This window comes from Nycticebus coucang, chromosome 4 (assembly GCF_027406575.1).
Source record: "Nycticebus coucang isolate mNycCou1 chromosome 4, mNycCou1.pri, whole genome shotgun sequence".
NCBI classification, from domain to species: domain Eukaryota; kingdom Metazoa; phylum Chordata; class Mammalia; order Primates; family Lorisidae; genus Nycticebus; species Nycticebus coucang.
This window is the reverse complement of record NC_069783.1, coordinates 120,784,588-120,811,609: the sequence shown is the minus strand read 5'-3', so window position 1 is coordinate 120,811,609 and position 27,022 is coordinate 120,784,588. Positions and strand designations below refer to the sequence as shown.

The 27,022-nt window shown below is 40.5% G+C and overlaps 1 protein-coding gene across 2 annotated transcripts in view; it reads right to left on the bottom strand.

The window, feature by feature from the left end:
• Positions 1-27,022, bottom strand: part of FBXW8 (F-box and WD repeat domain containing 8) — a 135,197-nt gene that overhangs the window by 90,224 nt on the left and 17,951 nt on the right. For both annotated transcript variants that reach the window (XM_053587459.1, XM_053587460.1), the window contains exon 2: positions 21,102-21,206. In XM_053587459.1, the coding sequence (XP_053443434.1) occupies positions 21,102-21,206 (105 nt within the window). The remainder of the gene's footprint in view (positions 1-21,101; positions 21,207-27,022) is intronic.

Here is a 27,022-nt window from a genome sequence, read left to right as displayed (position 1 = left end):
TTCCAGAATAGAATCTCTTTACTTTTTAACCAATAGCACTTATATTTCCATTTATAGAACTGGAGATTGACGGTCTATGAAAAGACAGGCTGTCACAAAATTAAAACCCATAAACTCAAACTTCTGGTTATATAAAAAATTCAAATTTATATTACATGTGAGAACGTAGATTTTTGTTTTTTGAAAAGTAAATTTGGGGGTGGCGCCTGTGGCTCAGTGAGTAGGGCACCGGCCCCATATGCCAAGGGTGGCGGGTTCAAACCCAGCCCCGGCCAAACTGCAACCAAAAAATAGCCAGGCGTTGTGGCGGGCGCCTGTGGTCCCAGCTGCTCGGGAGGCTGAGGCAAGAGAATCACGTAAGCTCGAGAGTTGGAGGTTGCTGTGAGCCATGTGACGCCACGGCACTCCACCCGAGGGCGGTACAGTGAGACTCTGTCTCTACAAAAAAAAAAAAAGAAAAGTAAAGTAAATTTGGCTGGGTGCAGTGGCTCACACCTATAATCCCGGCATTCTGGGAGGTCGAGGCAGGTGGATCCCCTGAGCTCACAGGCTCAAGAGTATCCTGAGCAAGAGCAAAACCCCCATCTCTAAAAAACAATAGCCAGGCATAATGCCAGGTGCCTATAGTCCCAGCTCCTTGAGAGGCTGTGCCCAAGAGTTTGAGGCTGCTGTGAGATGTGATGGCACAGTACTCTACTGGTACTCAGAAGAAAGTGAGACTCTGTCTCAAAAAGAAAGAAAAGTGTGCCCATCGATCCACGAATGGATTAATGTGGTATATACACACCGTGGAATATTATGCAGCCTTAAAGAAAGATGAAAACTTTACCTCTTTCATGTTTACATGGATGGAGCTGGAACATATTCTTCTTAGTAAAGTATCTCAAGAATGGAAGAAAAAGTATCCAATGTAATCAGCCCTACTATGAAACTAATTTATGGCTTTCATATGAAAGCTATAACCCAGTTATAACCTAAGAATATGCAGAAGGAGGAGAGGGAGGGTGGGGGGAGGATAGGCATAAAGAGGGTGATTGGTGGGATTACACCTACGGTGCATCTTACAAGGGTACATGTGAAACTTAGTAAATGTAGAATATAAATGTCTTAACACAATAACTAAGAAAATGCCAGGAAGGCTATGTGAACCAGTGTGATGAAAATGTGTCAAACAGTCTAGAAAACCAGTGTATGGTGCCCCATGATTGCATTAATGTACACAGCTATGATTTAATAATAATAAAAAATAATAATATTGGAAAAAGAAAGAAAAGTAAATTTATTTCAGGTTAACATGAGGGTACAAAAAACCAGGTCAAATATTTGATTTTGTAGTAGAGTCCTTCCTGTGGTTATGGAGAACTTACATACAATAACCCCACTAAGAAAATGCCATGAAGGCTACACTGAACAGTTTGATGAGAATATTTCAGATTGTATATGAAACCAGCACATTGTACCTCTTGATTGCACTAATGTACAAAGCTATGATTTAACAATAAATAAAAATAAATAGGGCGGCTCCTGTGGCTCAGTGAGTAGGGCGCCGGCCCCATATGCCGAGGGTGGCGGGTTCAAGCCCAGCCCCGGCCAAACTGCAACAAAAAAATAGCCGGGCGTTGTGGCAGGCGCCTGTAGTCCCAGCTGCTCGGGAGGCTGAGGCAAGAGAATCGTGTAAGCCCAGGAGTTAGAGGTTGCTGTGAGCCGTGTGACGCCATGGCACTCTACCCGAGGGCGGTACAGTGAGACTCTGTCTCTACAAAAAAAAAAATAAATAAAATAAATAAATAAATAAATAATAAAAATTAAAAAACAAAAAAAAAATGTATAGACTTTTTTAATTAAAAGAAAACTTAAGCTGCTAACTAGGACTCTAAGATCCAATATACAGAAGGCAGCACCTGTGGCTCAGGGAGTGCGGCGCCGGCCCCATATGCGAGGGGGGTGGGGGGGGTGGGAGGTTCAAACCCAGCCCCAGCCAAAAACTGCAAAAAATAAAATAAAATAAAGATCCGATATAGAGAAATTAGTATTAAGTCTGGCCAGAGTCTCAAATCCCAACAGTATCCAAAGGAAATGACCATTTTAGCTAGTAGTTTTTTGTTTTCTAACCCTAATTTGGGGAAACAATGGATTTAATTCATCGCAGGATAATGTACAAAGTTGGCCAGAGTGCAAAAGATGGACGCTGCTAGCAAGACGAGAAAATGATCTGCATGACGTGGGTCTGCAGCATGTTCTGGGAAGGCAGAGTCAAGTGTCCAGCCAGCATTTGCTGCCTGAAGTGAGAGTGGTAGTTACCATACCCTGTGCTCTTACGCTTAGAGTCACTTCAGGACAAAAGAATCAAGAAGAGAGAACCTGAGAGATGTGAGCACACAACATGTGCACAGCAGACTCTCACTGGGCCTCAGGTGAAAGGGTACGGATAGGGAGTTAACTTTCAGGGTGACAGAGTAATGATCTCCAAAAACTTGCTCCTCCAAAAACAAGATGACTGCCAAAAATGATCACAGTCAACTTTATCAGAACTCCGGAAATTAATAAAAGGCTTACAAAATTCTAAGAAACATTTATTCAAGGAAAATGGCTGAATCTTTGAGTTGTTTTAATTTGCCCCAATCCCATGCCCTTCTCTAACTCCACAGTAGCCTTAAAAACCAATAACTTCACAAATATGGCAGCTGTAAAAATCTAGCAGCTCTAGCCCAAGCATGAGCAAGACCTCACCTCTAGTAAAAACACAAAAATTAGCTGGGCGTGATGATGTGTGCCTATAGTCCCAGATTCTGGAAGCTGAGGGAGCAGAATGCCTTGAGTCCAGAAGTTTGAAGTTGCAGTGAGCTATGGAGACATCATGTACTCTTACCTGGAGTGACAGACCAAGCTGCATCTCAAAAAACAGAAACAAACAAAAAAAAAAACCTAGCAGCCTGCTAATCACTAGAAAGGCCAAACAGGTTTAGAGTTCCCCTAAAATTCAATTCCTAGAGAATGATCACCATCTGACTTGCCGGGCAGCTTGTTGGAAAGCTCTATACAGGGATGTCCAACCTGTAGCCTATGGACTAGGGCCTGTTTTGCTTATCTGTGGTGTCAGATATCAAGAAAATTACACGCGCACCTTTTTTTATTAATCAACTTTTGTTAGTGTTTGTGTTTTTAAATGCGTGGCCCAAGACAACTCTTCCTCTTCCAATGTGCAGCAAGAAAAAAAAAAGATTAGACACTCCTGCATCTAGTGTCAAAGTCTGTCTTTGTCTGACGGGAATAATTGCTCTCTCTGCCCTATCCTCACGGCATTTGTCCAAAACAATGAGAGGTTACTGTTTAACACTGCAGCTGCCTACAGTGGCATTACCAGTTAGGGCTAGCAAGAGGCTGACCAAAAAACTTAAAAGAAAAAACTGAAGAATGGAATGTCCACAGGGGGCTTTGAAAGCCTCCACTGTATTCCCGGGGCTCTAGAATGCCATGTGCACACGTAGGGCTGTACTTGTGCATAGGAAGGACCTGAGAAGGCCCTGATCTCTCAACTCTGGTTAACCCTGAGGGTCCACACAAGCAGGAAATGATGGCTAAGCAGTTATAAACTGCTAGTAGTCACCAAAGAGTGCCCCAACATACTGAAAACACCTTGGTAAAGGCTGAGAGACACAGTGGGTCAATGGATTTAAGGAAATCTCTGTCCAATCACTAGCTCTAAGCTAACCAAACAGAAACTTCAGCAGCTGCACATGATGAAGAATACAAACTAGAGAATTAGTCCAGAAAAGTTACTAAACGAATACCAGCAACAATAACAACAAATAAATAGCAATAACAAATTCTATAGAAGGACGAGAATCTCATTTCCAGAATTACCATTATTTAAAATGTCCAGTTTTTAACAAAAAATAAGACATGCAAAGAAACAGTGGGACACTGGGACACATACACAGACAAGTGGGACACATACACAGACAAGAAGGCAGTCAGCTGTTTAGACACAATCCCTGTGAAAGATCAAACGCTGAACTTCCTAAACAGAGACTTTAAGTTAGTTATTTTATTTTATTTTTTTAGCGACAGAGTCTCACTCCCTCACCCTTGGTAGAGTGCCGTAGCGTCTCACAGCAACCTCCAACTCCTGGGCCTAGGCAATTCTTCTGCCTCAAGCTCCTGAGTAGTTGGAACTACAGGCGCCTACCACAACGCCTGACTATTTTTTTGTTGCAATTTGGCCGGGGCCTGGTTTGAACCCGCCACCCTCGGTACATGGGGCCAGCGCCCTACCCACTGAGCCACAGGCGCTGCCCTAAATTAGCTATTTTAAATGTTCAAAATATGAAAGAAAAGCATGTTTAAAAAAATAAAGTATAAAAACTATGCCTTACCAAATAGAGGATACTAATAAAGAGATAGGAATTATAAAAAAGAATCAAATAGAAGTTCTGACACTGAAACAATGTACTGTAACTACAGTTGCTACAGTAACTGAAGCAAAAAATTCACAAGAGGGGCTCAACCACAAATTTGAGCTGGTAAGGCTGAGGCAGGAGGATCACTTGAGGCCAAGAGTTCAAGACTAACTGGGGCAACACAGAGAGACCTTGGCTCTAAAAAAATTTTTTTTTAATTGAGCTGGCAGAAAAAAACATAAAATTTAAAGACAGGTCAATTGAGAGTAGCTGGTCTCAAGAAAGAAAAAGAATACAGGAAAAAACCTAAAACAACAAAATAAAACAAAAATGAAGAAAATGAACAGAGAGTCTCAGAGGCCTGTGGGACACCAACCAAGTGTACCAACTTATGTAAAACAAACCCACACAGTAGCAGGGTTTTGGTATACTATTAGAATTAAGTGGATATTAATCCAAAAGAGGTTACTTCAGTTCATTGTGACCCCAGGCATCCATTAAGGAAAAACTCAAAAAATACATAGTAAAAGAAAAAAGGGAATTAAAATGGCATATTAGAAAATATTTAACATAAAAGGCAATAATGAAGGAATAGAGGTGCAAAAAGGACATAAGACATATAGAAAGAGGCGAAAGCTTACAAAGTAAAAATTTCTTGGAAGAAAGATGGAGACTTTACCTCTTTCATGTTTACATGCATGGAGCTGGAACATATTCTTCTTAGTAAAGTATCTCAAGAATGGAAGAAAAAGTATCCAATGTACTCAGCCCTACTATGAAACTAATTTATGGCTTTCATATGAAAGCTATAACCCAAATGTAATAGTAAGGGGGAAGGGAGGGGAGGGGGAAGGATGGGCGGAGGGAGGGTGATTGGTGGGATTACACCTGCAGTACATCTTACAAGGGTACATGTGAAACTCAGTAAATGTAGAATATAAATGTCTTAACACAATAACTAAGAAAATGCCAGGAAGGTTATGTTAACCAGTTGATGAAAATGTGTCAAATGGTCTATAAAACCAGTGTATGGTGCCCCATGATTGCATTAATATACACAGCTATGTTTTAATAAAAAAAAAATTTTTTTTAATATATATATATAAATTCTTGGACAAAAATCAAGAGCACAGCTATCTCAGTCTCAAAATTTCTGACTTTCCATCTAAAGCAAATCATACCAAAAATAATCATTATTGCAATAACTTATTCAACCAAGCATATCAAAGCAATACTGACCAACCTACCACTTTGATGACATATTAAAGTTCTGGCCTCCTTAATTACACTTCTGTTGTATATGTGTGCATGCAAGCTCCATGTGACAAATAATCACATCACCTAAGTCACTTTCTCTGTAGGCATGGACACCTTGCACAGAATCCATCCCATCAGCAGTTAGACTAAGGAGCATGATAAGTGGCAAGTCTTCTATCTTTTTTCTGAAATAAAGTGTCACACAGGAGAAGTGCTGATGGTATAATAGTGAGCATAGCTGCATAGCTGTCTTCCAAAGTGTTACACTGTAATGCAAAAGACATTGCACTGGCTCAAGTCTTCAGCGGTTTAGAAATAGAAGAATTAAGAGGGGGCCATTTAGATCAACCAGGTGCCATTACAAGAAGGTTTCTCATATCCAGTGGAGGTCTGGGCAACCCTGGAATGCTTCCAGTGCAGAGCTGATATTCCAAATCGGTCTGATATACCATCAAGTAGTCTGATTACTAGAAAGCACTTCCATCCAATGGGTAGAAGATTCATTGTACTTATGGCCCTGGACTTGCCCTTAAGAAGAAGAGATCTTCCACCTGACAGTACCTCAAATACCTGAAGACAGACATCCCCTCACCCCCTTAGTCATTTCTTCCTTGGCTTAAATCAGTGATTTTTAACCAGTGTGCCAAGAAAAAAAAATTTTTTTTTTGTAGAGACAAAGAGTCTCACCTTATCACCCTCGGTAGAGTGCCGTGGCGTCACACAGCTCACAGCAACCTCCAAATCCCTGGGCTTAGGCGATTCTCTTGCCTCAGCCTCCCAAGTAGCTGGGACTACAGGCGCCTGCCACAACGCCCAGCTATTTTTTTGTTGCAGTTTGGCCGGGGCTGGGTTTGAACCCGCCACCCTCGGCATATGGGGCCGGCGCCCTACCCGCTGAGCCACAGGCGCCGCCCAGCCAAGAAAAATTTTAAAGATCATTAATTAATTAAATTATTTTCAAAAGAAGTTCAAAGCAAAGTGTATATATATATATATATTTTTTTTTACTCTTTTCTTTTTTGTGATCAACATTATTTAAGTTGTGCTGCAGAAATTTAACTATAAGTTCAAGTGCACCATGAGATTAAAAGGTTGAAAAACAATGGTCTAAATACTACCCATTTCCTTCTATTTGTCATAAAGTTTCCATATGCACACTCTAATATTTGTGCACCTACAGCGTCTCTCTTCAAATATGGCACTCAGTATGAAGTAACACCCCAAATCTGGGCTGTCCAGTACCATGAACAGAAGGATCTTATCAGACATTAGTTTGCTAATTCACTTGTAGATATACCATCACAACTACTCTACTAATGGGCTACTAAAGCTTCTGTAGTCTGTTTAACTTTAATTAAATATTTAAGGCAGACAAAAAGGTATAAAGAATATTACAACCATCCCCATGGACTTACTACCCTGCTTAAGAAAAAAAAAAAAATTACCAATAAGGTTAAAACTCCTGTGTACCTCTCACTATTCACATTCTGTTCCCCTCAATTTGGTGTTCATCATCACTCAAGGTCTTTTGAAACATAAACTGCAATTTTTTTAAAAAGTGCCAACTTCTTACCTTCATAGTATTATTTTTGGTACCTAAACTCTTAACTTTTTAAACTTTCTATCCATTTTAAATCCCACCTGATTGCCTACCCCACACCCTAGCATTTTAGCCTCCTCAGATCATCTCTGAATCCCAAGTCTGTTAGCCACTACATTAGCTACTTCTCCCATCCATTAGTCATCTGCAAAATATAGTCTATGGGCCTTTGCATCTTAATTTAAAAATAAATAAGGGAACCAATATGGTGCTGCAGACAGAACTCTGTGGCAAACCATGAAAGCCCACTCCCCAGGCTGACACGGATCCATTAAGCAGCCCACCTTGGGTATGGCAGCAGCATCAGCTACAAATCCATTTAACGACATTGTCATCCCACATTTCTCCATCTTCGTTTTTTTTTTTTTTTAGAGAGAGAGTCTCACTTTATTGCCCTCAGTGGAGTGCTGTGGCGTCACAGCTCACAGCAACCTCCAACTCCTGGGCTTAGGCGATTCTCTTGCCTTAGTCTCCCGAGTAGCTGGGACTACAGGCACCCGCCAGAACGCCTGGCTATTTTTTGTTGCAGTTCGGCCAGGGCCAGGTTTAAACCTGCCACCCTTGGTATATGCAGCCGGTCCCCTACCCACTGAGCCACAGGCACCACCCTCTCCATCTTAGTTTTAAGGGCTCAGGAAACAAACCTTCATCTGATCCCAAGTGGTCAGGCAATAAAGAATGGAACATTGACTCAATAACACTAGAGCTCCAGTTTGACTAGATAAAATACCATGGTTTTATTTTTGGCAAGTCTGGTCCACAGCTGAGCCTACCTATGACACCCAAGTAGTGTATGTCCATCTGTTTGTGCCAAGTGAGTCTGAGCTCTAGGCAGTCATGAAGCACAGACAGAGACAGACCAACATCAGCTGTGATAGAGCTAGGTCACAATTCAAACAGAACAGATCACATTCCCTAACAGAACCCTGAAATTCAGGATTAAATAAGGCATAAGATAAAGGGGTAGCATACAGAGACCCTCACAGGTCCTAAAAGGCAAAAAGTGCTAACTAAACATAGAGCAGCTTTAATCCTTAGGATATATGAGGCTTTTTTATAAAGATTGTAAGACATAAAATTTTGTAAAAATCATGAAATGTAACTACTGAACAAAAGAGTAGCTGAGAGAGGATATAAATGTAGTCATTATTTCATTACATGGACCAGCACAGCCCAAAGCATGTTCAGTAGACGGACACCTTTGATAAGGACTCTAATGTCACATGAGTTTAAGGAACACTGGTTTAAACAAAACTAAGCAGGATTCTTAGCTGCAGGACTTTTCAGAGATTTGGATAGACTGACATGTGTTGTGTATCTCTAAGAAGGGGATACAGGTTGGTCATCTCCTATTCCAAATGCATGGAACCAGAAGGTTTCAAATTTCAATTATTTTTAAATTTTGGAGTATTTGTATTATACAACTGAACCTCCCAAATCAAAAAATTTGAAATCTGAAATGTTCCAACGAGCATTTCCTTGAGCATCATGTCAGTACTCAAAAGTTTCAGATTTGAGAGCATTTCAGATTCCAATTTTTTTTTATTTGGGAGACTCAATCTGTATAAAAAGCTGCATTTTTTAAACTCACTTGGTTCTTGACCTCTTTTTGCACAGAGTATCTCAAAAACCCAGTGCTCTGCCGAAGTCACTTTAGACCAACAGCTCTTATTGCTGTTGTCTATCAGTTAAGATATGTGCTAGCCACTAACTATGTACTGGGCAGCAAGGCCAGCAATTCTCATCCACTTTCTACCACAGTTGCCAAACCAATACCTTCTGCGAATGAGAGACATGCTATAGGTGCACTCAAATTGGGGGACTGCTTCCTCACCATTGACAAAGCTACAATGCAAAGCGTTGGTCTCTAACCTGATACCCAAGATGGATCACAAAACTGGCTCCAAATGGATGGGGAGCAGTTTTTTAAATTCTGTAATCCAAAAATGAGCCCCTACAAGGCTACCTTTTGTGAAATGGAGCCTCTGAGTCATCAACATTTTAGAAGAATTCAAACTTAGCATTCAATGACTGCAAATTAGAAAACCCCAATTATATACATTCTGGGTGAGTTTTCACAAAAACTATATTGTATAAATTTCAGTCACTTTAAAATGGAGAAATTTTTCAATGGAACTTTCAGGAAATCTCAAATATATCAGAACATAAAGACTCTAAAAGCTGAAAGAAGATTTTCATATTAGCTTCAAGGGAAATGCCAAGTCATTTTAAATAAAACCACCTGAGAATTATTCAACAGGGTGGGTTATCAGATTGAAAAACGGAACAAAAAGATGACACTCTGATCCACCATCCACAGCACTAACCCCAGACCACAGTGTTTATTCTGTAGAAAGTAATACTCAGGATAAAAAAAAAAAAAAAAATCTCTTTGAGTGAATTATAAAAGGTAGAGGTGAAAATTACTTCCAAACAGAAATAAGAATTGTATCTAGAATGAGGTATTAAAAACAAAAATGTGCCCACAATTTCTATAGAAAACCATAAAAGAAAGGTGGCATTTTTTCTTCTCTTAAGGGAGAACAAAAATTACAGGCTTTAAAAATTTCTTTTTAATTCTGAAGGAAAAAAAATCAACAAGAAAAAGACCTAGTTAAGCTTTCACAAGCAAATTTTTAAAGGCCCACCAAAAGAAAATCTTAATTGTTTTGATTTCTTAAGTTATATTAAATCTAGCAAGTTTACAAGCCTGAATTCTCCAAAAGGCTAATGGTCTTTCTTTAATACCCCAGAAATGGAATGGCCCCGCTCAGTAAAGGCCCCACTGAGTGAGCCTCAGCTGCAAGAATTTGCTAATAAAAGTGTCTCCAGCATTTTGCTTTATAGCACCACTGTGAATTGCAGCATTAAAAAAAAGCTCTTGGCTCAAAAATTAGCTATATTAGCTCTGCTTGGATCAGGGTTACCAGTGAGGCTCACGGTGAGGGGGTGGGGCGTGGAGGTGGGAGAGGACTGTCATTGTTCCTTTTAGTCACATGCTCACAAGCTATGTCTACTTGGGAAGGACACATCAGGTACAGATACTAGTACTTATCATCTCAATTTCTCATTTACTGTCGAATCCACAAGCTTTTACCCCCACCACACCACTGATTCCGGTCAAAGTCACAATGACCTCCATATTGCCAAATGCAACAGTCATTTCTTAGTCCTTCTCTTACCTGATAAACAGCAACACATTTGATCACTTTCTCCTCCCCTGATGAACATTTATCTCAGGGTTCCAGGGGACTGTGCACCTGGATTTTCTTCCCCCCCCTCAAAGGGTTCTGCTTGCCTTCCTCACCTCCAATCCCATGCTGTGCCAGGGCTCTGTCCCTGAACCCCATCATCCATCTACACTCCCTCCCTTTCCTGATGTGCTCATTTGGTTTCCTGGCTTTAAATATTGTCAGTGTGCTGACAGCTCCCAAACTTAAATCTTTAGCCCAGAGTTCAACCAAGAACTCATCCTCAGCTTCACATCCAACCACTGATCTTCCCCCAAAACATGCTCCTTGCAGACTGCTCCTAGTCAGTAAACATCAACCTCATCCTTCTAGCTGCTTGGCCCAAACACCATTTTGTCCTTGTTGACTCCTTTCTTTCTCTCCCCAGGGCCAATCCATCTGCATCCTGACTCTGCCTGCTTCTGGTAGCACCATCCTGGCCCAAGCTACCACGTCCTCTTCTCTGGATTAGTTCAGCAGCCTTCTAACTGGTCTTCCTGATGCTATCCTTGTCCTCGTATAGCCAATTTTCCACACAATAGCTCTAATGCTCCCTTAACAGAAGTAGGTCACATCTTGTCAGTCCTCTGCTCAACATACTCCAAAGGTTTTCTGCCTCATTCAGAAAAAAACTTCCAGCACTTGCTCCCCTGTTTCCAAGCCCTATAGAAGGTCCCCCTTCCTGTAGGGACCTATCCTACCTCTTCCTTCCCGAAACAAACCAACAAACAAAAAACTTCCAGCACTTCTAACAGATTAAATGTCTTTCACATTTTGCCCATCTCTCCTTCTCTTATTCCCTTTTGCTCACCACATTCCATGTTAGTTTCCTCAGGCAGCTCTACCAAATTATCATGAACTTAGCTTAAAACAACACAGATTTATTCTCTTAGAGTTCTGGAAACCAGAAATGTAAAATCAAGGTGTTGGCAGGGGAGCATTCCTTCTGGAAGCTTCGAGGGAAATCTGTTTCCTTACCTTTTCTAGCTTTTAGAAACTATCCACATTCCCTGGCTTGTGATACCTTCCTCCATCTTCAGTATCTTTAAAGCCAGCAACACAGCATCTTCTCTGCTCTCTGACCTCACGCCTACCTTTTATAAGAAGCAGGAGGCCAGTTATTACACTGGGTCCGTCCACCTGGATAATCCAAGATGATTGCCCTACCCTATCTTTAGATCCTTATTCACATCTGCAAAGGCCCTTTCCCAGGGATTAGGATGTGAACTGAGAGGGCCATTATTTAGCACACCACAACCCGCCCACTTTGACCATCCTGCTACTTCTCAAACACATCTGGCTACATCTCAGGTCTTTGGTTTGCACTTGCTGTTATTCCAATCTGCCAGAGGCTTGCAGTTTCTTTCCTTCGCTCCTCCTTCAGGTCTCTGTTCAAAAGTCATCTTTCTGTGATGTCTTCCCTGGCCACTCAAAAGTGCAGCCTCAACACAACCTTTGCTGTCCTGTTTTTCTTCATAGCACTTATCACCATCTGATATACTCTATTTAATTACGTGTTTATTGAATATAAAGTAAGCTCTCTGAAAAGCAGGGATTTTGCCTGTTTTGTTCAAAGCTGTATTCACTATCTAGAACAGTACCTGGCGCATAAGTAAGCCCTCTGTGAATAACTAAATGAAATGAAAGAAAAGTCTTTTTTTCAAAAATTGGGTGGTTTGGCTTGGCACCTGCAGCTCAGCACCTAGTGCGCCAGCCACAACCACTGGAGCTGGCAGGTTTCAACCCAGCCTGGGCCTGCCAAACAACAATGACAACTCCAGCCAAAAAATAGCCAGGCATTGTGGTGGGCACCTGCAATCCCAGCTACTAGGGAGGCTGAGACAAGAGACTCGCTGAAGCCCAAGAGTTTGGAGTTGCTGTGAGCTGTGATGCCACAGCAACACAGTGAGACTCTGTCTCAAAAAAAAAAAAACAAAATTGGGTGATTTTATTTCACAAGGTCATATAAACAACTCAGCTCCTGGCATGTGCTGCCCTGACCTCCTTATTCAATTGCTCTGATCTTCTTATTCAAATGCATTATCTTGCTCTCTGCTTTTTTCTTTTCTTTTTTTAGCAGGCCAGGGCCACATTCAAACTCACCAGCCCTAGTACATGTGGCTGGCGCCCTACCCACTGAGCTACAGGTGCCACTGCTCTCTGCTTTTTTTTTCTTTTTTTTGAGACAGAGTCTCCCTTTGTTGCCCTCAGTAGAGTGCCGTGTTGTCACAGCTCACAGCAACCTCCAGCTCTTGGGCTTAGGGAATTCTCTTGCCTCAGCCTCCCTAGTAGCTGGGACTACAGGCGCCTGCCACAACACCCAGCTATTTTGTTGTTGTTGTTGTTGCAGTTTGGCCAGGGCCGAGTTTGAAGCCACCACCCGCAGTATATGGGGCTAGCACCCTACTCACTGAGCCACAGGTACCGCCCTACTTTTTTCTTTTCTTTTAAACTTCTTTTTTTAATTCCAGACATCTAAGCTTTAAGACTTTGAATGAGAAAGAAAATTTAGTTCATATAATTTACACATACTCTCTCTTTTTTTTTTCTGAGACACAGTCTCACTTTGTCATCCTGGGTAGAGTGCCGTGGTGTCACAGCTCACAGCAACGTCAAACACTTGGGTTTAAGCGATTCTCTTGCCTCAGTCTCCCAAGCTGGGACTACAGGCGCCCACCACAATACCCAGCTATTTTTTGTTGCAGTTGGCCTGGGCCAGGCTTAAATCCGCCAGCCTCAGTTGTATGTGGCTGGCGCCATAACCACTGTGCTACAAGCACTGAGTCTACTCTCTCTTTTAAAGTAGAAAGTTTCAAACATGAAAGTAAAATGAATAAAGAACTCCCAGTAGCTATCACTTAGTTCAACTTATTGTCATTATTTTACCATTCTTTTTTAATCTAGCTCTCAGGATTTGTTTTCTAGACTTGCCTTGCCTTTCTCTAAACCGCTGCTTAAAGCAGGCAGTCATTGCAACCATGTGAATTAAAAGGAACTCCTGAAGGTACCTGGGTCTCAGGCACACAAGAAACCTTCCATACATCTCCCTGACACAAAGTCTGGTGGCAAAGGTGAAAGTTAAAAACTAAGGGAACCCTGCCAGAAACCTCAGGTCTGCAGAATCATCTCTGCCATGAAAATCAATTCAGTCTCACTTGGCTATGGATTCCTGACTTTCAAAGAATTCATAAAGATTATAGATCTTTAGCTATTAGCACTTGGATTTTAGTTTTTCCTACATGGACATCTGGTAAAATCTTAAGATCATATTTTCCTTAAAACTTGAAATATCATAATCTAATATATTAGGCTTTAGTTTCAGAATTACTTTTTCATTTTGGTATCACCTACTTCTTATTCACTGGTTTCATCATAAATCTCATTTAAGCTCTGCATGTTTCCTCTCTTTTTCTTATTTTTTAAATTCAAAAAAATTTTTTTTTTTATTTTTTAAGGCCAGACATGGTGGCTCATGCCTATAATCCTCAGCATTCTGGAAGGCCAAGGCAAGAGGACTGCTTAAGCTCAGGAGTTCAAGACCAGCCTAAGCAAGAATGAGATTGTCTCTACTAAAAATATAAAAATTAGCTGGGCATTGTGGCAGGTGCCTGTAGTCCTAACTACTCAGGAGACACAGACAGGGGCATCACTGGAGCCCAGGAATCTGAGGTTGCGGTGAGCTAGGCTGATACAATGGCATTCTAACCTGGGGCAAGAGAGTGAGACTCGGTTTCAGAGAACAACAACAAAACAAAAGCTCATAAAAGGAAGTAGGGGCAATGGCTCATGCCTGTAGTCCCAGCTAGTCAGAAAGCTGAGGTGGGAGAATTGTTTGGGTCCAGAAGTTCAAGGCCAGCCTAGGCAACATAATGAGACTACTTCTCAAAAAAAAAAAAAAAAAAGGTAGCACAAGAAAGTCTTGTGATGATTAGTGGTCTTGCAAACCTATATCTGTGATACAGTTGCACAAACCTAAATTCACAAATAAGGGCATATAAAATTGGTGAGATCAGAATAAGTCATTATACTAATGTCCATTTCCTGGTTTTGATATTGTACTATAGTTCTGCAGATGTTACCAATGGAGGAAACTGGGGGAAGGGTACAAAGGACCTCTCTGTAGTATTTTTTGCAACTTCCTATAAAATTATAATTAGTTAAAAAAAAATTTTTAAATGAATACTGGTAAATGCCTAAAACCATCAGAATTATTCACATCATGGAATAATGGCAGACTTACTTTTCTCATAAAAATCGAACAATTTTATAATTTTGCAAATTGACAACTTTGTCACGGTTAGCCACTTAAAAATTTTATCCTTTAAAGTGCCAGGGCGCGAAATAAGATGAACATAAAATTTTAAACAGCAAAATGATAAAGCCATTCAATGAACTGTCCAACAAATAGCTTTGCTTACTAATAGCCACGCTGTTTTTTAAGATGTTTCAGCAAGAAATGCTCTCACAGAGATGCTAACTCCCTCGAGAAACAATTATTGACAGCAAGGAGCTAGAGATGTCAGCATCGAAGTACAGAAGGATCTCAAACTAATGTATTAAAAGCAAGACTTTAGTTTTGAAAACAAAGCCTCATAAAGCAGAAAAAAGAGGTGATGTGGAAAGGAGGCAGAGTCAGGACAAAAATCAGTTCTCCAGCATAGTTTGTGGCATAACTAAATCTCCAAAGGCCTCCCCCCAGTCAGGACTCCTGACTATCAGTCAGTTACCAATTTGGCATAGAGATCTAAGCAAACAGGTTTTCTCCAAGGACATACATATCGTTCCTGGTGCCAATTCCACATAACTGGCCCAATTTTACTAAAATCCCAAAGTGCCTAGATTAAAAGTGAGAAAAAGAGAGATGGAGAGACAGAAAAAGTATGACCCTCTAAAATAAAATCATAAAGCAGCAGGACATTCAATTCAACAGAAGGACTTCTTCTCTGTTCAAAAATAAAAACCCACAAGAAATAAATGAAAATGCTACTTATTTTTTATTACTATGTATTTTTTATTTTAACAATTGAAGAAACAAAGCCAATTCTACAAACTACTGACCATCCACTGTCTTCTTCATGTAGAAGATCTATAAAAATTCTAGCTTCCTAGATCACTGCCAACTTAGTCACTGTATATTTAAAGGGTTGTTTAGGAATAAGCTTTTTTTGATGACTGAGTGGTATTCCATGGTGTACATATACCACAGCTTGTTAATCCATTCCTGAGTTGGTGGGCATTTGGGCTGTTTCCACAGTTTGGCAATTGTAAATTGAGCTGCAATAAACAGTCTAGTACAAGGGTAAAAAAAAAAAAAAAAAAAGGAATATGCTTTTATTCTTATAATACATGTGCTCTAAAACCTAGTTTCACAAAATAAAACAGAAAAAAACAAATCCAACTGGCCAAAGAAGGAAGAATTCTGGTGGACAATTAGACTACTGTGTTGCAAATTAAACTGTTCACACCTGCAGAATAATCTCACTAGTATAACCAATCCACACTGTAATGCAGCCCCTTTGTACCTAAAGGGGACCTATTCTTTAACTAGATCCTATCTCTCACTGATAAACTCATGGGATGAAAAAACCAGCAGCAGATGTGAAAGCCACATGGTTCTCTACAAAGCAGGAGAGCAAAAAGCAAAGTTAAAAGAAATGATTCCTTAAACAGCAGCTCACTATCAAGAATGAAGATTTTATCGCCTAATGCTGACTTTGTGTAAACCAGCAGCTAACAGACCCTGTTCCAAGACTTCAGCTAATAGCACCAGGCTGAAATCCAGAAGTTGGACTCATTTAGCTACCCTCTTGTTTTCAACTCTTGGGAGCAGGGCCAACGTAAAGTTAGAATATAACAAATCAAATTTCCAAGGGGAAAGAAAACAATATAGGGGGCTCTTGCTTAATGCAACAACTGATAGGCTCTGAGCACAGCTTACACTTAGCACATTTTGTAAAGTGAATTTTAGCCTCTCAATAATTTTCATTATTTCCTTAAGACATACACTCTATCAAAAAATATTTGCCAACACCTGCACTAAAGTAATATTGTGGCAATCAGGAATACAAAAAATCTTTTCAAATTCACATTTAAGTAAAAAATAACTTTTATTAAGCAAAATCCTTCATAAAGAAATAGTGTAAGATAGGAAACTATCTAAACTGTCCTGTACTATGTGATTTCACTGCACTGCCACGGAGGTAGCAAGCTCTCTGGAGTCTAAATTTGGCTACAGTTTTCACCACTCCCAAATTGCCTTAATATTTTGAACATCACATTGTTGGTGGTGCTTTGAATTTTACTGTATAGTTTTCCTACCACTCAATTTTACTGAACTCTTTCTCTTAAACATGTAAACACCTGTGTAAAGTACATTATGGAATCCAGGGATGGAAATAATAACCACTAAACAAATTAATTTCTTGGCAGTTAAGGAAAATGGATACCACAGTGTCTTCTAGGGAACACAGTTGTTCATCAAAAATCAAATAGCTGTCATACACGGATTTACTTAGGAAAAAAATCAATGGAAATCCAAAAATCTAATGCAGCACATTAATAGAACGGAGGACAAAAACGATATGATTTCAATAGAAACAGAAAAAGCATTTGACAAAATTCAACATCGTTTCATGGTAAAAATCTCTTTTAACAAATTAGGTATAGAAAGAACATACCTCAACACAATAAAGGCCATATGTGACAAACACACTGCTAACATCACACTCAATGGTGAAAAACTGGAAGCTTTTCTTCTAAAATCAGGAACAAGAATGTCCACTCTCACCACTTCTATTCAACATAGTACTAGAAGTCTAAGCCAGAGCAATTAAGCAAAAGAAAGAAATACAAAGCATCCAAATTAGAAGGAAAAAAGTCATCCCTATCTGCAGACAACATGATCTTAATACACAGGAAACCCTAAAGACACCATCAAAACAACATTAAGATAATTTTTTAAAATAAATTCAGTAAAGTTGCAGGATACAAAATAAACATGCAAAAATCAGCATTTCTATATACTAACAACAAAACTACTTAAAAAAGGGATCAAGAAAATAATTCCACTCACAATAGCTATGAAAATAATAAAATTCTTAATAAATTCAACCAAAGAAGCAAAAGATCAATATACTGAAAACCATAAAATAATGATAAAAGAAACTGAAGAAGACATGAATAAATGGAAAGATATCCCATGTTCATGGCTTGAAAAAATTAATACCAACCGGGTGTAGTAGTTCACGCCTATAATCCTAACATTCTGGGAGGCCGAGGTGGGTGGATTGCCTGAACTCAGGAGTTCAAGACCAGGCTGAGTGGGACCTCCTCAAGACCTCTTATGGCTCAAGGAGTACGGCGCCGGCCCCATATGGAGAGGGGTGGGGGGGGGGGGGTGGCGGGTTCAAGCCTGGCTCTGGCCAAATTTGTCAAAAAAAAACAAACCAAGACCAGCCTGAGCAAAACTGAGACCCTGTCTCCACTAAAAAAAGAAAAATTGGCTCAGAGCCCACAGCCCAGTGGTTAGGGTACTGGCCACATACACCAGGGATGGTGGATTCAAACCAAGCCCCAGCCTGCTAAACAACAATGACAACTACAACAAAAAATAGCCGGGCATTGTGGTGGGCACCTGTAGGCCCAGCTACTTGGGAAGCTGAGGCAAGAGAATTGCTTAAGCCAAAAAGTTTGAAGTTGCTGTGAGCTGTGATGCCACATTACTTAATCCCAGGATGACTGAGTGTAACTTTACATAAACTCACTCATTTACAGCCAACTGATCTTCCACACAGATGGCAAAAACACACATGAGGAAGGATAGTTTCTTCTATAAATGGTACTGGGAAAACTGGATATCCACATACAGAAAAATGAAATTAGCCTCTCATCTCATACACATACAAAAGGAAAAAATCTCAACATGTCCTAAACATAAGACTTAAAACCATAAAACTATGAAAAGAAAACAAATGGGAAAAACTCCATGATACTGGTCTGGGCAATAACTTTTGGATATGACCCCAAAAGAGCAGGCAACAAAAGGAAAAAAAAAAAGAGAACTCTCAATAGCAAGCAAACAAATAACCTAATGAAAAAATGAGCAAAGTGCTTGAATAGACATTGCTCAAAAGAAGACATACAAATGGCCAAGAAGGGCTCAGTACCTGTAGCTCAGTAAATAGGACGCCAGCCACATGCACCAGGGCTGATGGGTTCAAACAAAGCCAAGGCTTGCTAAACAACAATGACAACAATAACACACACACAAAAAAACAGCCGGGCATTGTGGCAGGTGCCTGTAGTCCCAGCTACTGGGAGATTGAGGCAAGAGGATCGCTTAAGCCCAAGAGTTTGAGGTTACTATGAGCTGTGATGCCACAGCACTCTTCCTAGGGCAACATAATGAGACTCTGTCTCCCAAAAAAAAGGCTAAAAGGTACATAAAATAATGCTCAATATCACTAATTATTATAGAAAAGCAAATTAAAATCACAATGAGCTATCACTTCACACCGCTGGAATGACTATTATCAAAAAGATGAAAGGTAAGTGTTGGAAAAGGTGTAGAGGAAAGGAAACCCTTGCACACTGTTGGTGGGAGTGTAAATCAGTACAGCCATTATAGAAATATAGAAACAGACTCCTCAGAAAATTAAACATAGAACTACCATATGATCCAGGCGGTGCCTGTGGCTCAGTCGGTAAGGCGCCGGCCCCATATACCGAGGGTGGCGGGTTCAAACTTGGCCCCAGCTGAACTGCAAACCAAAAAATAGCTGGGCGTTGTAGTGGGTGCCTGTAGTCCCAGCTACTCAGGAGGCTGAGGCAAGAGAATCGCTTAAGCCCAGGAGTTGGAGGTTGCTGTGAGCTGTGTGATGCCATGGCACTCTACCTGAGGGCCATAAAGTGACACTCTGTCTCTACAAAAAAAAAAAGAACTACCATATGATCCAGTAGCCCCATTATAGGATATACATCCAAAGGAAATGAAATCATGTCAAGGAGGTATCTGCATTCTCACTTTCATTGTAGCATTACTCACAATAGCCAAGATATGGAATCTAAGTGTCCATTACCAGATGAACAGAGAAAGAAAATATGGTGTATATATACAATGGAATACTACTGAGTCTTTTAAAATGAAGGAAATTCTGTCATTTGCAAAAACATGAATGAATTTGGACAACATTATGTTAGGTGAAATAAGCCAGGCACAGAAAGACAAATATCACATGATCTCACTTAAATGTGGAATCTAAAAAAGCTGCATTCATAGAACAATGGTTATGGTTATCAGGGGCTTACGAGAGTGGGAGATAGGAAAGATAGTAGTAAAAAGACAAAAAATTCAGTTAGGAGAAATAAGTTCAAGAGATCTAATGTACAACATGGTGACTATAGTTAAAAATGTACTGTATACTTGAAAATTACTAAGGGTAGATTTTAAGTATTCTCACCACAAAAAATGACACATGAGGAAATAATATGTTAATTAGTTTGATTGAAGCATTTCACAATGCATATGTATTTCAAAATATATATGCATCATGTTGTACACAATAAATACATGTATTTTTTACTTGTCAATTTAAAACGATAAAATACACTTTTCAGAAAAGAAAAGTCAGGCCAGGCATGGCCTCCTAGCACTCTGGGAGGCTGAGGCAGGTGGATTGCTTGAGCTCATGAGTTCAAGACTAGCCTGAGCAAAAGAGAGACCCCATCGCTATCAAAAATAGAAAAACTGAGGCAAGAGGATCACTTGAACTGAAGAGTTGGAGGTTCCTGTGAGTTATGATGCCACATCACTATACCCAGGGTGACAGCTTGAGACTCTGTCTCAAAAAAAAATTAAAAAAGAAAAGAAAAATCAATTATATAGTCTTCACCAAAAAGAAAAGAGAATGATTTTAATGGAATAAAAACCTTTGCCTTTCCAAGTGTGGCCAAAGCTACATTCCACACCACCAGGTTAGAAATGTAGACTACCAGGCCCCACCCCAGGCCTCCTGAATCCAAATTTGCTTTCTAGCAAAATTCCCCCACTATTCAAATACACAACAAAGCCTGGCCTAAATGATATTTCTCACCATTCCACTCCATAAGTGCATGCCCCAAAGTAAGTATGAGATGGGTGATGCTGACCTGCAATTCTCTTGGTGAGTCTCAGTTCTCACATGCCTTACACCTCATTGAATGCAATTCTGGTGTTTAAATGGTAATTTGGCCTGTGCACCTAAAATATGACTTTACTGTTCTGTCCCGGGGCTGACCCTCAGCTACCAACCTCACAAGTGGCTTGCTTTAACCAAGCATTCACCTCTTTGCATTAAAAACTGTGAGTACATTAACAGCACAGGCAAGCTCAATAAAGGCTGAGCACAGAGCTGTCATCCTCTAGCACACTGCCATAGGTCAGCCATAACTCAGACTGCAGAAGAGAAACATACACACCAACTGGTGATGTGAAACACCACTGTTAAAGGGTAAGGTTGCTTTCCTTCAGGTAAACTTGCTAACCAATCCATCAACTCTGTGAATTTCTATTACCCAGGACCTTCTCATACTTCAATCATTTAGGAAAATCCTGAACATCTGTTAATGATGGCTTACCTGTGCACATCTTCCTAGATCTTTCCTGTCCAGATACTGAAATATATTGATTGCCAATTCATAAGGTAGTTGGATATCAAAGAAGGGCACATCATCCATTTCATTCTGAGAAGAAAAAAAGAAAGAAAATAAATTTGCAGTTCTGAGATATGAAAATAACTCATATTTACAGGCCCTGTAAATAACCAAAGATATTGTTAGGTGGTGACAAGGAAGATGAAACTGTTTCACTTTTTCATGAAGTAGTCATGGAACTAATTCAGCACTTATTGGCCTCAATTCTCTGACCCCCAAATCTCCCTCAATTCTCTGACCCCCAAATCTCCTCAATTCTCTGACCCCCAAATCTCCCGTCCTCACATTCACTTATGAAATTTAAATAACCATTTCCCATGATTCAAAAGAAGAGCAGGGATGCTATCTTATATCCTGGGGTACACCACAGGATCAATGCAAATGTATGTAGGAAGCCTCCAGCATCCTATGAAAAGGTGAGCAGCCAGCAGGTGAGAAAGTGAACCCTGAAATCAAGGCCACGCCTCCTCCCAGGACAACCACTATACCCGAACTTGGAGGGGAGTGAGCATCCACAGCTGAGCAATGCTGCCTGAGGTCACTAAAAAGTTTCATTGGGAAAACAACAGGACTATGAACATGAGCAAAAAGTAAATAAATGGAACACTGCTTTTGATTGAGATGAACACCATCTCTCCTTGGCTGCTGAGAAGCACAAGGTTTCCTAATGCTCTCAAGGGCTTATTCTGGTTAACATGAGTGAGCCAGTGCAAACAAAGCAGTTCTTCTTTGGTGTCATTTATTAATGCAGAGAAATTAGAGCTCGCCTGCCTTTGGATAAGCTATTAGAGATGAGGTAACAGGCTTTATTTGAGAGATAAGGCTGTCATGACGATCCTGGTAGCACAAAGAAATATGAATGTGAAAGAGAAAAAAGCCAAGCCTGCATGTGTACCTCTCTGCCTGTTCCCAAATCCACCTGTCAAAGCTCATTTTGGTATGTGATTCTACAAAGCTAGAGAAAGCTGTGTTCTTTGTCCCAACAGAACTCGCTTAGTAAAATTCATTTTTAATGCGGTTTGGCTGACATCAATGACTTACTGGTTGCAAGAAAATTGTTAGTTCACCACTCAAATACAATAGTCTTATGTATTACAAGACTGTAGTCTCAAAATACAAAATAGTCTCAGCATTTTTAAGGGAATATGAACAATGATTTAGACCCTACCAAGACTCAGGGTAAAGATTTTTCTGGAATAATGTTTCTGTTCATCTAGGAGTCTCAGGGTTAAAAGATAATCCAGAGCACAAAAAGGAAACATGGGATTTAACTGCAAAAAGAGGGCAAAATTAAGTAGAAAGACCAAAAAAATATCTCTAGAGGAAAAAAAGGAAAGGAGCTGACAGCTCTCTGTGGGCAAAGAAGGAACAGAATGTTAAATCAGGAGAGAAATGTTGGCCATAAAGGAAAAAAACAGGAAAAAATCTGGAAGTATAATTAGAAGACACAGGGTCCTTGCCTAAAAAAATAATGGAAAGTCATTGGTCTAATGTCAGGCTAGGTCCTCCTCACACAACTAATTGGCTTTACTCATCAAGAAAAAGTGTACCTTTCTCTCTCAGTCCAGATACAGCTTGAGACTCCTCAATACTAAAGGGAGTCACTGCACAGTAAGGAAAGCTGCACACAAGACATGTTCATTTGCAAACCTGAACTTCCTATCGCTTTCTCTTTGGGATTATTTTGATTTTGTGAAATGGAGAGGCCTACCCTGTTTCCCCGAAAATAAGACGGTGTCTTATTTTAAGGTGTGCTCCCAAAGATGCGCTAGGTCTTATTTTCAGAGGAAGTCTTATCTTTCCTGTAAGTAGGTCTTATTTTCGGAGGATGTCTTATTTTCGGGGAAACAGGGTACTACTTTGCTTACTTGGTAAAGCAGTAAGAAAATAATGTTCCTTTTCCTCATACAACCAGAACAAAGGCAAAGAAAAGCCTGCACTCACTGAAGCTGAAGTTTCATTTGGCTTTTCACGGTTAGAAAATTGCCAGGTGTTGGTTTCTTTAAATGGTCCCATTCAAGACTCACTATGAACTGATTTCTGGACTTGATGCTGCTCTCATGAGGCACAAGACAGCATCAGTCTTTGTTCTTAGTTATTCTGGTACCAAAAAGTCACACTTCTAGTAGCGGGAGCTTCCATAGTTTGCCTATTCAGTTGGCCTATTCGCCATCCTCACCCTAGAAAATAATGCCTCTAATCTTAGCACAACCCCAGCCCTGCCATTATTATCTTGATTCCAACCACCATAATCTCTGTAATATAGCAGAGCATGCTTCAAACTGATAAACCTGTTCTGACATCTTACCAGTCAAGCAACTAGATTAAATACATCTGAGCTTCCATATGCTACTAAGAATAAAATGAGACTTCACAAATGCACATATGGGTCTTGACTATTTGAAAGTTCTAGAGGGCAACCACTGTTTCAAAGCACTGAATTGTAATTTTGTGAATAACAACATTACATAGCCAAACTTTTTTTTTTTTTTTGCAGTTTTTGGCTGGGGCTGGGTTTGAACCCGCCACCTCTTGGTATATGGGGCCAGCGCCCTACTCCTTTGAGCCACAGGCGCCACCCCAGCCAAACTTTCTTTTTCAATCACTATGATCTTAAAATTACGATTTAAACTCCAAAACAGATCAAGTCCCAGACTTCCATGTAAAAGACTTTCCCTGTTCCTAACAACTGGCTGGGAAATGGCAGGAGGAAAAAAAAAAGAAAAGGAAGATTCACATCTTAAGAAAGATGTGGACCCATAAGGTCTGGAGACCAAATGCTAAAGTTTTACTCTGCACACTTGGAGTAATTTTGGCAAGACATTCTGTCAATGGCTCTTGTAATGGATGCTATAGTGGGTCACTCGGATCCCCTCTTCTGGTCTGATTCCCCTGGATGAAAATGCTCCACACTGTTGACTCACAGCTGAGCTCTGTCTACGCACTGCTTTTGGCCAAACAAGCTGCTTTGTCTAAGTTATAGCCCCTCTTCCAGGGCAGCTGTGCCTAATGACTACTCAATGCCCAGGCATAAAAGCCTAGCCCCCCGCCTCAATTCAGGACCTCTCTGAAAGGGTGACCCACTAAACCACCTACATAAAAAGCTCCATATATCTGGGTGGCACCTGTGGCTCAGTAAGTAGGGTGTTGACCCCATATACCGAGGGTGGTGGGTTCAAACCTGGTCCTGGCCAAACTGCAACAAAAAAATAGCCAGGCATGAAGCAGGAGAATTGCCTAAGCCCAGGAACTGGAGGTTGATGTGAGCAGTGTGATGCCACAGCACTCTACCGAGGGCGGTAAAGTAAGACTCTGTCTCTACAAAAAAAAAAAAAAAAAGCTCCATCTATCTCAGAGTCTATTTTATTTTTTATTTTTATTTTTTTTTGTAGAGACAGAGTCTCACTTTATGGCCCTCGGTAGAGTGCCGTGGCCTCACACAGCTCACAGCAACCTCCAACTCCTGGACTTAAGCAATTCTCTTGCCTCAGCCTCCCGAGTAGCTGGGACTACAGGCGCCCGCCACAACGCCCGGCTATTTTTTGGTTGCAGTTTGGCCGGGGCCGGGTTTGAACCCGCCACCCTCGGTATATGGGGCCGGCACCTTACCGACTGAGCCACAGGCGCCGCCCTATTTTATTTTTTTTTAATATTTTAAGTTCAATCTTTATTACCAAAGCTATAGATGTGACCCATGACAGTCCTGTGCTCAAATACATTCCCAATGGTTTCTATGTACAACACAAGAGACATTAGTCTAGATAGCCTATTTCCCTCTCCTCTACAGAGGGAGGCACACTGGAATGCAAGTAATTGAGAGTGGCCTTATTACACAGCCAAGCAACCAAAAAAATAAAGCAAATTCAAGGAAAAGTAAATAATTCATAAACTTCGGTTTGTTATTATTGGTAACATATCATTTGGGAAACACCTTACAAAAAACAGAGTTATGAGCATGTTTGACCCTGAGGTTGAAAACAGAACTTTTTTAGAGGTAGGCATGATTTCACAAGAACACGAAACCACATCCTGGACAAAAGCTGTAGCCTGGTAATCACATAAATCCTAATATTGACGTTTAATTCGGGACCAGAGCCACTGAAAGAGAACTGTGGTAGTAGCAGAATGTCTTAAGCACTCTGGTCTGGAACTTTCCACATTTCATATATGTAGGTAAAAAAAAAAAAAAAATACTACTTGCTACTAGTGTGCAAAGAAATACCTAGTTTCTAAAAGGCACTATCAGGCTGGGTGCAGGGGTTCAGCCTATAATACTAGCACTCTGGGAAGCCCAGGTGGTAGACTGCCTGAGCTCAGAGCTCAGAAGCTCAGCTCAGGAGCTGAGGAGCTGAGAAGCTCGAGACCAGCCTAAGCAAAAGAGAGACCCTCTACTAAAAATAGAAGAACTATCCTAGCACTCTGGGAGGCAGAGGCGGTGGTTTTCACCAGCTCAGAAGCTTGAGACAAGCCTGAGCAAAAGTGAGACCCCATCTCTCAAAACAGCTGGGAGTTGTGGCAGGCGCCTATACTCGTAGCTACTCAGGAGGCTGAGGTAGGAGAACTGCTTCAGCCAAAGAGTTTGAGGTTGCTGTGAGCTATGACGTAATAGAACTCTACGGAGGCTAACATAGTGAGACTCTGTCTCAAAAATAAATAAATGAATGAATAAATACATAAATAAATAAATAAAATAAAAATAGAGAAACTCACTGGATTTTGTAGTGGGTGCCTGTAGTCCCAGCTACTCAAGAGGCTGAAGCAAAAGGATTGTGTAAGCCCAAGAGTTTGAGACTGCTGTGAGCTATGATGCCACAGCACTCTATCCAGGGCAACAACAACAAAAAAAAGACGCTATCAGAGGTTGGCTAATGGATATAAAAGTAAAGCAAAGCAGTTAATGTGTACCTCAGCTGGAAAGGATGCACTGAGGTTGGCATACCCATCAAGGACAGTACCATGGCTTCCAGTGCTTTGGCCAAACCTCAGATGAGTGGCCTCTTGGCCAGGTGCCTATGGATTCATATTGTTTGAGCATTTGTTGTATCCCTGGGGGTTGCAGCTTTCTACAAGTTTGCTATGGCTAAACCAAGAAAGAATGCATATGCAGATTTCTACAGAAATTATGATTCTATGGAAGATTTTGAGATGAGGAAGGCTGGTGTCTTTCAGAGCATAAAGTGATTTTGGAATATAGAGAATTTCTGGGCAGCACCTGTGGCTCAAAGGGGTAGGGCACCAGCCCCATATGCTGGAGGTGGTGGGTGGGTTCAAACCCAGCCCTGGCCAAAAAAAACAAAAACTGCAAAAAAAAAAAAAAGAATTTCTTTTTTTTTTTTCTTCTTTCATTTTGCTTTTTTTTTTTTATAAACTTTTTTTTTTTTTTATTGTTGGGGAGTCATTGAGGGTACAATAAGCCAGGTGACACTGATTGCAGTTGTTAGGTAAAGTCCCTCTTGCAAAAAAAAAAAGAATTTCTTTGGGCTGACTTACATAGACGTTTGTCACTGACCTGTGTTCCTAAGCTATGAATATGAGTAATAAATTAACTATTAATAAATTCAAAAAAAAGAAAAATAAAGCTAGACAGGAGGAATAAGTTCTAGTGCACTACAGTAATACAGGGAGACTATAATTCATATTTTTTGATATACTTTCAAATAGCTAGCTAGAAAAACAGATTTTGAATGTTCCCAACATACAAAAAGAAAGTCTGAGGAGATGAAAAAGCTAATTACCCTGATTTAATCATTACACATTGTCTACATGTACTGAAATACCACACTGTGGATCGGCACCTGTGGCTCAAGCGGCTAAGGCACCAGCCACATACACCTGAGCTGGCGGGT